Here is a 15,255-nt window from a genome sequence, read left to right on the forward strand (position 1 = left end):
ACAAGTATAAAATCAGAGGTATTTAATACCACTTAAACCATGACTTTGTAAATGCCATCAACAAGAAAAGCTTTAGCATTATTCTGTTATCAGATATAACTGGAGGTAAGCTATCAGTATCACGTTTCAGCTAGAAATACTTACATTGTGATAATTGATCATTTCCTGTAAGGTGTCAGAGAACTTTGTCAAGCTGGTCTGTAAAGAGAAAAACAAAGTGGTTTAAGGCCTACTAAATACACAGCATGCAAATAATGTTTCAGAGATTTACAGCTTTCAGTGAAGAACTTAGGAATTCATTTTCCTTAACATGATTATTAAACTAAAACCATTATACTAGAAGGAGGACATGGGGGTAATATCAAGTAAATCTATTAAAATTACAAGCAACAAAAATGTTACTGCCTATATATAAAGGACCAAACTGAAGCAAAGCAGGAAAAATTCAAATTAAGTTGACTTAACTCTGGGAAGTTCACTTAATTTAACACATGAATTTACAGTATTTAATACCACACTATTTCATATTTATTAATGTTTAATACTCTTAACTCCAAAAACCTGGTTAACATGTTGTAGTCATCAGTACACACAGATTTACTGTAGGAACTACTGCCTTACAGCTGATATGCTTAGCAACATCAATCTGTAGAATCGATGTCTCAAACACAGTTAGAAAACAACTATCCCCAATATATTTGGGTGACTGCCTATTGCTTACACAAGTGTAACAAAAAACCTACTTAGAATCAAATAATGTAAGTTTTACTAGCTTGCTATCGCACTGCATTTCTAGCAAGCAGATGTCCAGATAACAGTTTCAGTTGCACAGACTATACTAAAGTTCACACTAGCTGAAATAGATAATGCCTGTGAAGATGCATACATGCAACTGGTGTTCTATTACATAATACACATTAAATATAGCTGATATACAGAGATGTGCACACAACTACACCTGCGTATTAGACAATTTCATACCTCATTTCAAAATAACAGAGACAGGAAATACTAGGTGTTCCAAATTAGTCTAACAAGACATCAGTCTGAGGTTACACCACCAAAATGGGCTCTGTACATTTAAAAATTTAAATTTCTATGTATTAGAAAAAGGCAGTTGCAGGACCCAAGAGATCAACTCAGGGAATTTAGTTGCAGAGAACTGACACTTAGGATCTCATGACTAGAATCCCTTTACTTAGCGAAGTCACCAGGGCAGCTGTTCACTGCCCCAACCTGACTTTCTTCACTCCTTCAAAGATGACTATTCCTAACCTAATTACATATTTTCTGGAATCTGGAAAACCCTTGCCATTGCAGGTTAAACCTGAAACTAAGCAGCACAGACACTTGCAGTGCACCACAGTCAAAAAAAGCTCACTCCTAAGACATCTCAAAGGAGCAAAAATGCAAATAATAATATAAACTTCAACTACTTCTCCTGCCAACTGTTATATTTTACCCTTTCTAAACTATGCTCTTCTCCTTTCATTTTCACCTCTTAAAAGAGCTTACCTCAACCAATGCATCTTTACAGGAATATTGTGCAAGGTCTCGAACTCCATTCATGAACTGCTTGTTGGCTGTACAGAATGCTTTTCCAGTATCAATCATTGCAATACAAAGCTTCACCAGCTAAAAGAGGAAGAAAATGACAAGTGGAAGTTTTTTGTTTTGTTTTTTACACCACCGTATAAACATGAAACACACTAAGTTTAGTTAAGTCTAGGAAACAAAGATTTCAGAAGTTGAATTCTAAATTTACAGAGCCCTGCATTCTATGAAAAGCTTTCTATTGTACAGTGATAGCTATAAAAATACTACTCTAGGTCAACTGATATGCCCTTGAGAATGTTACTACTCTATAAAATTCTTTAAAATTATTTTTTGTTTGCTTTATTGTTAACTGAGATTTTGCACATATTTCAAGAGAGGGGGCTGTACGAGGGCCAAAAGTGCAGCAACTAAAACATAACTCATTAGAATCCAAGAAAATTAAGTGTTTTGTGGTTTCTAAGCCAAAAAAAACCCCAAAACAAATCCACACCAGTTTCATCTTGAAACACTCAGAATACAGCCAAGGAAAGCACAAGGCCATCTGCACAAAGCACAACTGAACAGAGATGGTTACATCTCAGAAGGTGAAATCAATCATGTTTTCACTCATACAACAGACTACTCTTCCTCTGATGGGTTTCTATCCCTACCACTCAGTGCTTAGATCAGCACCTCAGCTATCATGGTACTGCAGAGTCTGATATGAAGGCTATCAGTATCATCCTTCTTTTTGAACCATTTATGCACTGAGCTATTAATGAAAGAAAGAATGATTAGTGTGATCACTAAGATGCTCTCGTGAGAGAAGGCATATTAAACCTGAGCTCCCCCACTCTAAACCAAACAGAGAATAAAATCAGAAGATTAAACCTTCGTCTCTGAAGGATTTTTCAAGGACATTAGACAGATTTTCATGAAGAACAACACTGAAGTACTTGATCCTATGCTGGGGCAAGGAACCCACCCAAGTGACCTTCCTGACTGATTTATCCAGTAATTTTTATGTTGACTCAGATCCTCCTACGCAAAGAAGAAATCTAAGCATCATCTCCCACATACCAATGAATGGCCAAGTTGATTGAACAATGGACAGAAAAATCACTATCAACATTACGCTTTTTTCGTTCACTTTTGCTTTGTTCACAATCCTGAACCCAGCATCCTTTCTTCCAGAGGGGAAAAAAATGCAGATAATTTAGCCTGAAGTCACAACTGTGGGACAATAAACTAAGTTTAATATGAATAACTGAGCAGAAGTTACCAACCAAGTCTAAACAAATCACTACCCTCAGGCCATAGTTACTTCAGCTCACACAAGAAGCTTGACTTTCATCTTAAGCATTATACTAGACCACTTTACATTACAATTAAACTAATTAAATACCTTGTGTACTTGCTTTCTTGTCAGGGGAGAAAATGGTTTGGGGTATTTTTGTTTTAATTAGTACTAGGATACTGTCTCAGGACAGAGAGTAATACTACAATTATAGCTTTTACATGATAGAATGGTATATTTGGCACTGGCCTCCTGCAAGAGGGTGGGGACAAGGCCCTGAATAATGCCCCTTAAGGAATTTGAGAATTCTGTTCCCCAAAAATTACCTTTTTAGACTGGTGGAAAACACAAATTTCCAAGACAGATTTTTCAGATCCTTTAAATACTTACATGGTTTAATCTATCAACAGATTCATCACCCCTGCAGTAAAAACGTGTCTTATACCCACCAGTTTAACCAAAATTGACACCAAATCAAAATTAAGTATCTTAAATTTATTTTGAAAAAGCAAATGGTTACACATCATTAACTACAAAACTAGAAATATTATTACAAGAAGTAACAGAAAGTGTTCAGACTTAACACTACATTTGACACCGACTTTATTTGTCTCTATCTTTCATCAGCCAACTCACAGCTCCAGGAACAAAAGTTCATATTCAAGAAGTAGCTAAGGAGGTGAATAAATGACATCTGCCTACCATATTAAAACACAGGCCAAAAATAATTTTAAACATTTAGCATAAAATGCTAAGGAAATGAGACTTTCTACTGATGTAAAACAAAAATAAGCCACCCTCAAAATACTAGCAAAGAAAGAATAAAAGCCTCCAAATACTACTGTTTAGGAGACCAATAAATGGATTGTGAGGCACTGAAAAGATGCTACATATAACCTTTTATATACATGCATAAAGCATGACAGAAAGCAGGATGAATTTTACAGTAGATGGTCCTCCAGATGAAAATAAAGGATATATATATACACCTATCCTGCTGTGACCATGCTGCAGACTACCAAAGACAGAAAGCACTGATTTAAAGACAAATCTCTAACACAAAGAGCATCCAGATGTCCTCACAGTACGCAGTTGTCATAAAACATAAGCTCTCAGTGCAGGGATGGCCAACCCTTGGCTTTTAACTCACATGAAAGCTGAATTACTTAGCATGCGGGCCCCACTGTGGGGCCGTCACATGAGTGTGAGGAGGCCACAGAGTCAGGAGGGAATTGCACAATCCAAACCCTCAGCTGGGGAGAACGTGAGCTCGCGCTGGCTGCTGCTGTTACTCAAGCTTGGGTCTCTGAGGCCCAGCTGCACGCTCCAGCCAGACCCATTCCCTCTGCAAGAGCAGAACGCTTGGTCAGCCACTGCCACTTCCCAGCTGTGAACTTTAAAACAAAACCTAAACACATCTTTTTATATTTTTCAGTACAGACGTTGTTGAATTAAAAAGCTTACCTTGTCAAGTTTCAGTTCCAGTTCTGTCACATCTCCTTCTACTTCTTCTAAAGCTGCCCTGCATGGTTAAAAAATGTTTTCCTGTAAAACTTTACACAAAAACACTCTGGGACTGGGAGGAAGGGGCAGGGACACGTTCATTTAACCCATTTATTTCCATCACTGTTTCACTTAAATTTCAACTATAAAATGGCATAGATTTTAGAGAACCATAAGAATTGCAGAAAATTTGACAGTAAAAAGAAAAACTACATCAGTGATAAAACATATAGCTTAGTAATAAAGATCTGAGATGAAATTTTATTAATCCTAATGTTTGTCACATTGAAATAGGTTTCCTCTATTCTTGTATAGCCACTAGTCTATATGTTTGAAGGTAATAACAAAGGAAAGAAACTAAAAGTCTGAGTGAAATTTCTTAAGCAATTCTTTTGGTGACTCTCCTGGCTCAGACCTGCAAACCTACAGCTATTTAATGAATGACTTTGCAATGAGATTACAAAAAATAGAGCATTTGCCATGAGTCAACTGACTTAGCAGTAAGTTCAGATGGCACAGTTGTTTATATCATTTGCCTCTCATCTAGACTGGTTGCAACTCTCAAGTCAGCCAAATTTTACTTGCCAGTAAAAGTTGCTTTCACGAAGCATTTCTAAAGCATAACTTTTTGCTTGAGAGCTGATGTTTCCTTTGACACCTCCCTTCCCTGCTTATCACTATCCAAAAAAATCAAGAGAAGACTGAGAAAGAACAGCACTTTGGTCAGAGAGTTCATGACCATTGCTGTTGCATCAGGTTATTGCCTTGAGAGCTTCACTGTACTAATTTCTGGCAACGAATGCTACACTGCAGAAATCTCTTCAGTGGGGCTGGGACTTCATATTACACAGAGGTTGGTAGGAACAGCTTTATTCCCATCCCTTGTTCCCATCACAGGATGCCTCATTCTTTCAGTCATTGCAGCATAACTGTTCACAGAGCCACACTGCTCACCAGTAGCGGTCCGCCTTGGGGAAAAAAAAAAGTAATAGGAAGTTCTCTGTAATGCTTTTTGGAAAATTGGATCAGATACATTTCAGATTTCACTCCTACAAAAAACGCTTCCTGGAAAAAGTGAGACAGGCAGGGAAGTACAATTTGGAGCAGGAATTTCTTAAGCCAGCTTTACCACTGAGGAGAGAGTACACAGAACCACAGCTTTACTGTCTCTTGCTAATTCTGTTCTAGTTCACATGAGTTCAAGCCAAGAACAAAAAAATAAAAAGACTGGATCAGGCCCCAAACTCAGGAAAAGCAGTTTTTACAAGAATAGTTCTGAAAAACACTGCCAATTGCCTGCAGTTCTCAAACATTGAGCATGACATTCCCAGCTTTTTGCAGATTTCACTAACACATAGTTGCATTCCAGTTTTTGTATCTAAAGGCATTCCCACAGTTATACCCTAGGTTTTATATCTAAGCACATTCTTGCACAGTTACAATTTGGCTTCTGCCTCTTCTATACCTTCAGATCATGAAGTATTTCAGGCAACATCAATTTTACTTTTATTTTCTTCCATAAATGATTAACTTTCATTTAAGTTTCCAGAGTTAAATCTTGTTTCAGAGAGCATTACAGAGAAAAAAAAAACAAAGGAAGGAAAAGTATCTCAATATTTAGACTGCAATTCTGTGTTTGTTTGTTTATAATCACAGTGCAACCAATTTTTATTTGTTTCTTTGGCATTAACATAAAAGCATGATTAAGTAGCTTGTTTACAGAACTGCAGCGAGATCTGATAAGAATATTATTTTTTTTTAGTACCGTTAACTAGCAAAGAGTTCTAGCTCCACAGGACTTAATGAGCTAAAAAGTTTAAGATTCAAGATTAAGAGAGACAAAGGCAGTTAGAGCAGGCAGAATGAAGACAACATCTGCTCAGTAATTAAAGCTGTATTCCAAGGGGAAAATTTTAAGACAGAATAAGCTCAACTGAAAGAGAAGTAACAACAGAATATCAAAAGACTGAAAAGATGAGGGGCAGGTCAAGAAAGAAGTATAAAGCAAAGCAGAAAGAGATCTTCATGGAAGAAAGGAGACATACAGCCCCTCCACCACCTGATTCACTGTCAATCATCTTTGAATGACCACAGGCCCCTAAAGCACCAGGCCTGTTCTCTGGGCTATTTCTCACCACATGATGGAGGGAAGGCACATCTGGGCCCTACAGCTGGATATGGATCAAACAGCTGTTAGGTTCCAGTAAAAACCCATTTTGACTCCTTGTTTCTTTGCACAGAACTGGCTACTTTCATTGTTTCCATCATATAAAAACTAGTATAAAAGTTATTCTCATGCAAACATATTCACAGTATTAGACTAACACTGGATTACAACATAAGAACAACAGAGAGGATGCCCTCAGACTATCAGAATACAGATACGTACATCTAATAATGCATTAACACCATTTAGCCACAAAATATGTCTTCATACTGGGTTAGGGCATACACCAAGAACAGCTGATCTGAGCTGTGCTATGCTAATGCTATCCTTGTTTTTTTTAATTCAATACTTTTTGAAGTCACAGAATACAAAGGTGCATTTCTCTCTCTAAAACATCTGTGTCAGGAATTACTTCAAGTTCACAGAAAACTATCATAATTCCAAGTAAATTTCATGTCCACAGCCAAGACCCAATCTCCAGCTATAAACACAGGAAACGGTCATGAAAGAGCTGAGGACCAAATGCCAGACCTGACATGTACCAAAAATGTTGCTCCATAGCGAGGTGGGAGCTGAGAGCAGGGTTTGCGTCAGGGTAATCTTAGCCAGAAGGCTCTGGCATTAGGAACAAGGATCAAATCTGCCTCAGTATATGAATCAGTCAAACATCTGTGGCTTCTCGAGATGTTCAAACATTGCATAGCAACGCACAAAACCAGAACAGCTGCTTAAGGGTGGAGGACAACTTTTATAAATGGGCAGTCTCCCGTACTCTTCATGCTCTGTAACAAGGACTCTCAGGAATGTGTTTCTCTCCTCTGCTGTTCCTCCTCTCCTCCACCTCCCCTACTAAAACACTGTTCAGTTTGTTAGATAGGTCTTCCTGCACAGCCGCAGCTGCAGTGCAGGAGGAATATAGAAGATGATGGAAGAAAACTCAAGACCGGACATAGCAGCTCTTTTAAATTAGGATAATGTCACCAGTTACCTCGCCCAGCATACGACAAAGGAAAGCTGAACTCTCTGGTGCCCATCACAGCACTTCCCTTAAGTGACCAGTGAAAGGCTTGCTTCCAGGTTAAGGTTGAGTCCCAGGGACCAAAAGAAAGATGACAGCTCAACTCTCCTCTAGAAAGAGAATTGGTCACTCAGGCCACGAGCTGCAGACACGTGTTAATGAAATAACTTACTCTGGACTAAACCACTACACACTGCCAAGCACCCTATGGCCACAGACAAGCATCTCCTTGGTGTGTTTACTCTTACAGTGTAAAAGGTGGCAATGGTCAATGCTTTTAAAGGCAGCTGTTCTTCAAATGGTATCTAACTGTCATCGAAGCCACATCCTGCCTTTAGTCTTTCACTCATTCATCGTGTTCTAGCCTGCATTTTTAGACTGTGTTCCTGAAAGCGAGGAGGCTGGAATCGCTAGTCGTTATAAATTAGATGCTAACAAATAACAAATTGGGAGAAGTCAAAGATGCTACGGATAATTAACAATTAATTATTGTTAATTCTAGACTTAACACATCCCACTACATTCTAAAAAATAAAAGCCCATTAATAAAGTATTTTCCCTTAGTTTGTTTTTTGGTTGGTTGTTTTTTTTGGGGTGGGGGGGGGTTGGGATTTTTTGGGGTTTTTTTGTTTTAAACTTTTAATTGAGGGAAGTTTAAAACCTAAATCTTAGATTCACCTCTTGAATATACTTTCAGAATAGGAACAAGTACACAAAAATCAACTGCTATTCAGACTGGGACTTCTGAAGACATTCATGTATTTGGACTCATAAAATGGGAATAACAGATTCTCACCATCACAATTTCAACAGCACTACTGTTAATGTCTTGTCTTCAAATCTTGGAAAGACACAGCTCTCCTACTTGCATGTATTCTATGCAGAACAGCCCCTTAATGCACAGCTTTGACTTCACTGTAGATGACATGTCCTTTCAACTAACATCCACTACAGTTCAACAATATAAAGTTGACATGCAAGACTAGCCACAAATTATCAATAGCTAAATCAAAAGTATTTAAGTACACGTACTCAAGTATGACTACATTCACATTTTCTTTCACTTACTGTAGTATAATTTCATGAGACCAGCTGTGTATCAGAAGAGTAAATAAAGAAGCATTACCACGCTCCACCGCCAGCATAAACATTGAACACGAACCAACAAGCAAATGCTACTGTCATTAACTCCCCTTTGTCCTCTTCAATTGCATTTCATTTTAAACTTTAAGGACATTAGGAAAACTGAAAAGCATTTACCAAGATATGTACAGCTCACTAATTGCAAGGACCAGAGCTGGATAAAGCTGGTTCATAATTGGCTAAAGTAAAAGCAATTGATCATTTTAACTCTCGTGTTAAATACAACCCCAATACAGACACTAGCAGAGATTAGCTGCAAGCTATCTCTGCATCCCACAGTGCTATCACGGTTCTAGATGTATGTAAAAATCAAACCATATCAAAATTACCAAGCACTCATGCTTTATGTGAAACGAGAGTTGTTTCAACCTGTGCTGCCCTGATTCAGATGAAAAGGCCAGCAAGATAGTGGCTTTTAATCCTTCTGATCCCAATTATCAGACAAACAAAATGAGCAGTGGAGTTGCTTATGGACCACTCCTGCCAGTGATTGCATTCAGCATCCTCAGTGACTGAGGGAAGTAGGAGTGTATCAGTCACTAAGTTCCTTATTATATGAGAGATTTCAAAGCAAGGTAACTTCAAAACACCTGAAAGACAACTTGAAAAAAAGTACTACTGAATGTGAAAAATTGGAAATAGGATGAGATACAGAAGTGCAAGATAAGAATATGCACCTCATGATTTACGGGAATGTCTCCTCCTCTATGCCAGAGCCTCTCAGGTGACAGACAGCAAAAAGGCCAGTAGACATTAATCAGAGGATGGACTACAAGCTGTAAACATGACGTAAAGGCACATTAAAACGCAGGTATACCACATAAGATACCATACTTGCTCACTGAATTGGTTGGATCACTCGCTCTCTCTCTCCACACATACAGCAGTTGCACCTTGGTATCACGCTTCAGATGCTAAGCAACCACTTACAAATTAGTTTAGAAACAGTCACAGACTAACTGCTGAGGGGAACACACACAACACCATGACTAATGCCACTGTACAGAGAAATATAATTTTGACAGCCAAAGTCCTCCAATAGAAATCTGTTGTGAACTTCACAGACAAAATAGCAATACTGTACCAAACAAGTAAACAGTCAGTTCTACGGGAGACACACATCACGCCTCCACACCTTGTCTGCCCTCTCTGCTAAAAAAACCCAAGGATCAACACACATTTCACCTACAAGAGGCTGTAACATAACACAGCTATGGCAAAAACACTGAAAAGGGAATAGTTTGATGATGCTGTTCCACTCAAAGCAAGTTATAACTACTTTATAACCAATACTCCTGATCCTCTCCACTTGGAATGAGAATGGAAGTAACACAACCCCTCTTGGCAACCTGTTCCCACGCTTAACCCTCAGTGCATGTCATTTGTATTGCTGCATCTTTCAATCATCATCTCTTTCTACTGTGCACCTAAAAACAAAACCCCACACCTATACTTATTACTTGAACTCTATAATCTACTGGATAACTGAAGACACCAATTAGATCCTCCATGAGCCTTCTTAGCCTAAAGAAGGCCACAGCCCTCATCCCCTCCTTGAACTCCATGTACTCCATTCCAGTTTCCTTTAGCAGCACGTCCTTCATTCTGGTATTATTTTTCTTTTACCATCAGGGCCCCAAATTGGCCATAACACTCCAGACTGAGCCTCATGACAGCTAAATACAGGGTAATCATCTCTTCCCTCAACTTGCCAGCTATGCCCTTGCTAATGCAGCCTGATACACTGCCAGTTCCCACTGCTGCACAGGCACACTGCTGGCCCATGGTCCATTTGCTGTTCACCAGGACGCAAAGGTCCCTGTCTGCCAGTACAGCTGCATGGGGCTGTTCCTTTTCAGAGGAAGTCTTCACATTTGTCTTTGTTAAACTTCAAGAGCTTTCTACCAGTGCTTTCCTCTACCTTGCTGAGGTCCTTCTGAATGGCAGACCTACCCTCCCCAGCATATCAACTGCTCCTTCCAATGACTGTGTATTTCATTTGATTTCCTTCATCTATAGTTAGATATGAAAAGGTATCTAAAGGCATCTTAACCAACATGCTAACAAGTAATACATTTGGTACATACATAATGGCATCAGACAACCACAGATTAAAAAAGAAACATGACATATCAGTGGATAAAGAAGTCATGTACTGAACAGTAAGGCCTAATAACCTTGGATAACAGCACAAATACATACAAAAAGAGTTTTATAACTTTGAGATGTGTCATAGCCATTAATATGGTCTGAAGAAAGAAGGCTCTTGCAGCCTGTCACAGAGCCCATTGAAGTCCTGGTTTGGCACCACAGAAATTTTTCCCTGCTGGCACAGAGCTCCTCCATGCTGAGGAACAGATGAAGAATGCTCTCTGACATGCTGAGATAAACTTCCTCAGTCATGCTAGTACTCCTTACGTTATTAATTCTTCAGTCATTGCCACAAAACATTATATCAATAGCTTAGAAAAGCTTCACAACGTGAACAGCAGAACGTTGAATCAAAAATGTGACATTCCCTTCACCCCCACTCCAAAATCCTAGAAATTTTCTATGAGCTTGGTGGATTGAAATATGGAAATGCATTTCCTGAACTGAAGATTATCATGTTGATGAATAAGCCAAGTTTTCTCAGGTCCATAGCAAGCACTATCCACATTTCTAATTTCCCCAGAGAAAATAAACAAGTTCTCCATATTAGAAGAGCCATCCTTCTATTCTTCTCAAGTCAGACTTCTCTTCTTATAAAATAATCGAATTAAATAAGAAAAGGGTATTTACTGAATTCACTTAATCATTAAAGCAGAAGTCTGACTTTAAAAACTGGTACCTACAAGCAACTTCACCTACAAAGTTTAGTTCATCCTCAGTAATTCATATGGTCTTTGATATAACAAACAAAGAAACCGGACAGATCCCTTTAAGACACATGCTGCACTTGATTTGTTCTTTACTGCGGGACTACACATGGCTCAAAAGATAATGAACATTATAAACAACTCTGTCTTCAAAAAGGAAGAAGTTCTATTGCACTTAATAAACATGGCTGAAAGTCAAACTGATTATCACTAAACTTGAAGCAGCATTTAATGTATCATACAGAGTCTGTAAGGACATCTGTGCTACCTGCTGGCCCTAAATTCTCAAGTTTTTTCTCTCATAACTCTTTTGCAGTAAATTGCCAGAAATGCCCAACAGTGTTCTTTTCTCAACAGTTTTGCCTAATATTTTTTCCCTAAGCCTTTTTACCCCAGGAGAGCCTGATAGTTAGTAAGCCTAAGCAGGAAATTAGCAACCCTTTTCTTCCACTAAGATTCTGATAAGCAGGATTTTCTTCATCTTTCAATTTAAGTTTTTTGTTCATTATGGGACAGCTGTTAACAAGATGGGGACACAATGGTGACCATGACAGCTTCACAGACAAGAAGTTGATTACATTGCTAAACTCAGATAAGAATGCAACAACATCACAATACAAGTCAAAGTTGTGCAGGACAGGTAACTCCAACATCTCAAGAATGAGTCAAAAGCTTTTGAGGAGGACTTACTAACAGATAAGGAAGTAGGACTATAGTATCAAGATGTTGCAACAAAAAAGGGCAACAGAAACAAGCTCAAGAAACTGATGGTGCTGTGCAGAAACTTCTTGTTGCTGAAAACTTGCAAACATCACAGGGCTGCTTTAATCTTTTAAATCTCAGCAACTACCCAGGAGTTTGAACACAGAACTAGCAGAAGGAATGAAGGATTTCAACATTTGAAAACTCAAATATGTAGTAAGGTCAGGAAGTGGAACCATAAATATAACCATCAAGCAACCAACTGCAAAGGATAGGACATCCCTCCATCTAAACATTACGCCCTAACTATTAGCTTCAAGATCTAGAGTTCCTAGTCAGATGCTAAGGAGTCATGACAGCTTTTCTTTTAAAAGCTGTAAGTAATAACAATCAGAGGAAGAATGGAGAAATTAATCCCTGATTTGAAGAGATACCCCTTATGCACCTCAAACGCAGCCAATAGATCAGACAGGGCACCAGTGGCTGAAAAACAGAAAAAGTAAATATCACTAGATTCCCCCAGTATAGGATTCGCAGTATCGTTATGTTCAGAACTGATACACTAAGACTTAACCACCTGCACAGAAAACCTCCTATAAATTAGAGGCAACTGGAGAACAGAGTACTCTAATCAAAGGGCATTTTTTACAGGTATCATGAGTCTTGTGTTTGCTTTGATTTCAGAAAAATAAGGCAGTATCTGTACTGTTGTGTCCAAACCACCATAAGATGGCAAAGCGTTTGTAACAAGAGCTCACCCATGCCTCAGAAGAGCTAAGGACCATTAACTCTCTACAATTCCAGTTATATCAGGTGGATCTTCTTTACCGAAACCAGAGGAAAGTTTCAGGTTTGCTAGGAAGACTGAGTCCTCAGCAATTATTTACCCTTTTTGTCCATTTCAGAAGCTGAATATTTTGGTAATACACTTTCACAAAATCAGAATGCTCAGAGGGGAGGTTGCAGCTTTGTTGCAACAGACAAATTCTGAACTTGAATTTTTTGGTACATACATGTATCTCACACTCAGATACCTTAAGTGTATTTTACACATAAATTAATAGTGTTATTGTGTAGTTTTATCGCCCCCTCATACTGCAAAGAAACAGTCTTTGTTTGCCTTTATGCCTTTCACTGAAGCATCCAGTCAAATGAATCTAATCTCAAGATAACAGAGTGCATAAGCATTAGGAGTAGAATACAGAAACACAACGTATTGGTGTTTTCCTCAAATTTACTGTTTTCACATTTCAAAAAGCCAGTCTCCTTTCCTCTTCATTCCTCTCAAATGATAATGGGTGATCTATTAAAAAAAAATAGGCATTTGGAATATTGTAACATAAAAACTACAAAATGCATATGGTACACCCACAACCCTGGAAAAGGTTTAAATATTCTTTGGGTACATTTAGTATCTTTTCTCCCACTGCTTTTAGTCATCAGGAGATTTTAAAGACCCTTGGATTCCATTTTATCGACACTAATTGCAGGTAAGCTACTCCTCAATCAAACAGAAGCTCACATATCCTTTTTTTATTACATACTAAACATTTTTCATCTCAAATCAACTGCAAATATTTTCAAAAAAAATCTTGCAAGATCAATACTTACAATATAGTAGGTATTTTGCAATAGTAGGCACATCTAACACTTCACTTTGTCATTTTTCACCATTCATTTTGGGATAAATCAAGTAGGATAGAATAAACAGGCAGATACATTCTTCAAAATCACACACCTGACAAAAGAAAGCACTCCAGAAGTTAAATGAGTACTTTTAAAAATCCTTCTCCACAAACTGGAGATTGTCCTGGAGAATAATCCTGTAGAGATGTGCATATAGTTTTTAAACAGACTCCAATATAGCAACACACAAATTAAACCAGAATTTGTATCCTCAATGAAACATCAGAGACCCCAGAGTCTTAAACAGTTTTTATCCTCAATAACAACCCTGACTGGCAAAGCCAATACATTTGTTCTACTCTTGCAGTGTGCCTTATCTGATTCAATACTGATATCTATGCACAGATACCCAAGTTAGTCATCTAAATCACCTTTGGAAATGATAGAGTAGAAACATACTATTTCCAGGGTGCAGTTCACCTTATCCAGATGGGTAAAACTAATCAAGAGACACTTGGGATACAACTATTAAACTTCATTAAGATTTGAAGGAGCCTAAGTCTATGATCTGCCTTTAAGAAGAGAGATGGCTACACAGTAGATGAGATGAACTCTACTTTTCCTTTTAAGGAAGTTAAGAAAGAAGAGGCCTATTTCATTAATTACTCAATTCTTTATAGAGACAGGAACTCCAGCCAACTTACATGAATGCTACAAGTCTAGGAAAGGCAAGATATAACCCACATTGCCAGCTGAGCAGCAAGTCTTTTTAACACCTTTTGCTAGTCCCAGTTAAGATCACAAGGCCCAACACTGCTCCACCTACTTCTTTTTGTCTTCACCCACCCAGCTCTTACTTAGGTCATCTTAAACCTAAAGCATATTAACAGCATGTTACATAAAACCAATGATATTATAATGACACCAAATGTTCTTTACATTAAAGTTCACCAGAAGAATCCAGTCAAATGCAGAGTCTGACTACTTTCACAAAGTACTCTAAACAAAGAAAAAACTCATACACAAGCTGCACTTTTCTATCTTAACAATAACCAACATTCAGTCTCCCATTACTGCCCACTGATGAGCAGCTATAGCAGCAAGGGAGTCACTGGAGAGCTGGAGTCTAGGAAGGCATCAGAGACTCCAGCACCGACTCACACTGGCCACCTGCACTGTGCAGAGCAGCTGAGGGAGCCCTGAATCCAGCTCAGATCACTGCGGCAGTGAGGAAGGGGACAGAAGAGGGTCGGTGCCTCCGTGGGTAGAGATGCAGCAGAAAACCAAACCCCATCTCCCAGCTCAAATTCCACACCTCTGTTTTGTCAGGCAGAAGTGATAACATTCACAGCAAGAAGTCAAGCTCAGAATACAAGATGCCTTTTCCTTTGTACCAAAGAAGTGA

The 15,255-nt window shown here is 38.5% G+C and overlaps 1 protein-coding gene across 4 annotated transcripts in view; it reads right to left on the reverse strand.

Moving 5' to 3' along the window:
- Nucleotides 1-15,255, reverse strand: part of ACAP2 (ArfGAP with coiled-coil, ankyrin repeat and PH domains 2) — a 67,532-nt gene that overhangs the window by 43,868 nt on the left and 8,409 nt on the right. For all 4 annotated transcript variants that reach the window (XM_074877494.1, XM_074877492.1, XM_074877493.1 and 1 more), the window contains exons 2-4: nt 4,298-4,355; nt 1,516-1,635; nt 145-198 (exon numbers count right to left, since the gene is read on the reverse strand). In XM_074877494.1, coding sequence (XP_074733595.1) covers nt 145-198; nt 1,516-1,635; nt 4,298-4,355 — 232 coding nt within the window. The remainder of the gene's footprint in view (nt 1-144; nt 199-1,515; nt 1,636-4,297; nt 4,356-15,255) is intronic.

This window comes from Strix uralensis, chromosome 9, assembly GCF_047716275.1.
Source record: "Strix uralensis isolate ZFMK-TIS-50842 chromosome 9, bStrUra1, whole genome shotgun sequence".
NCBI lineage: Eukaryota > Metazoa > Chordata > Aves > Strigiformes > Strigidae > Strix > Strix uralensis.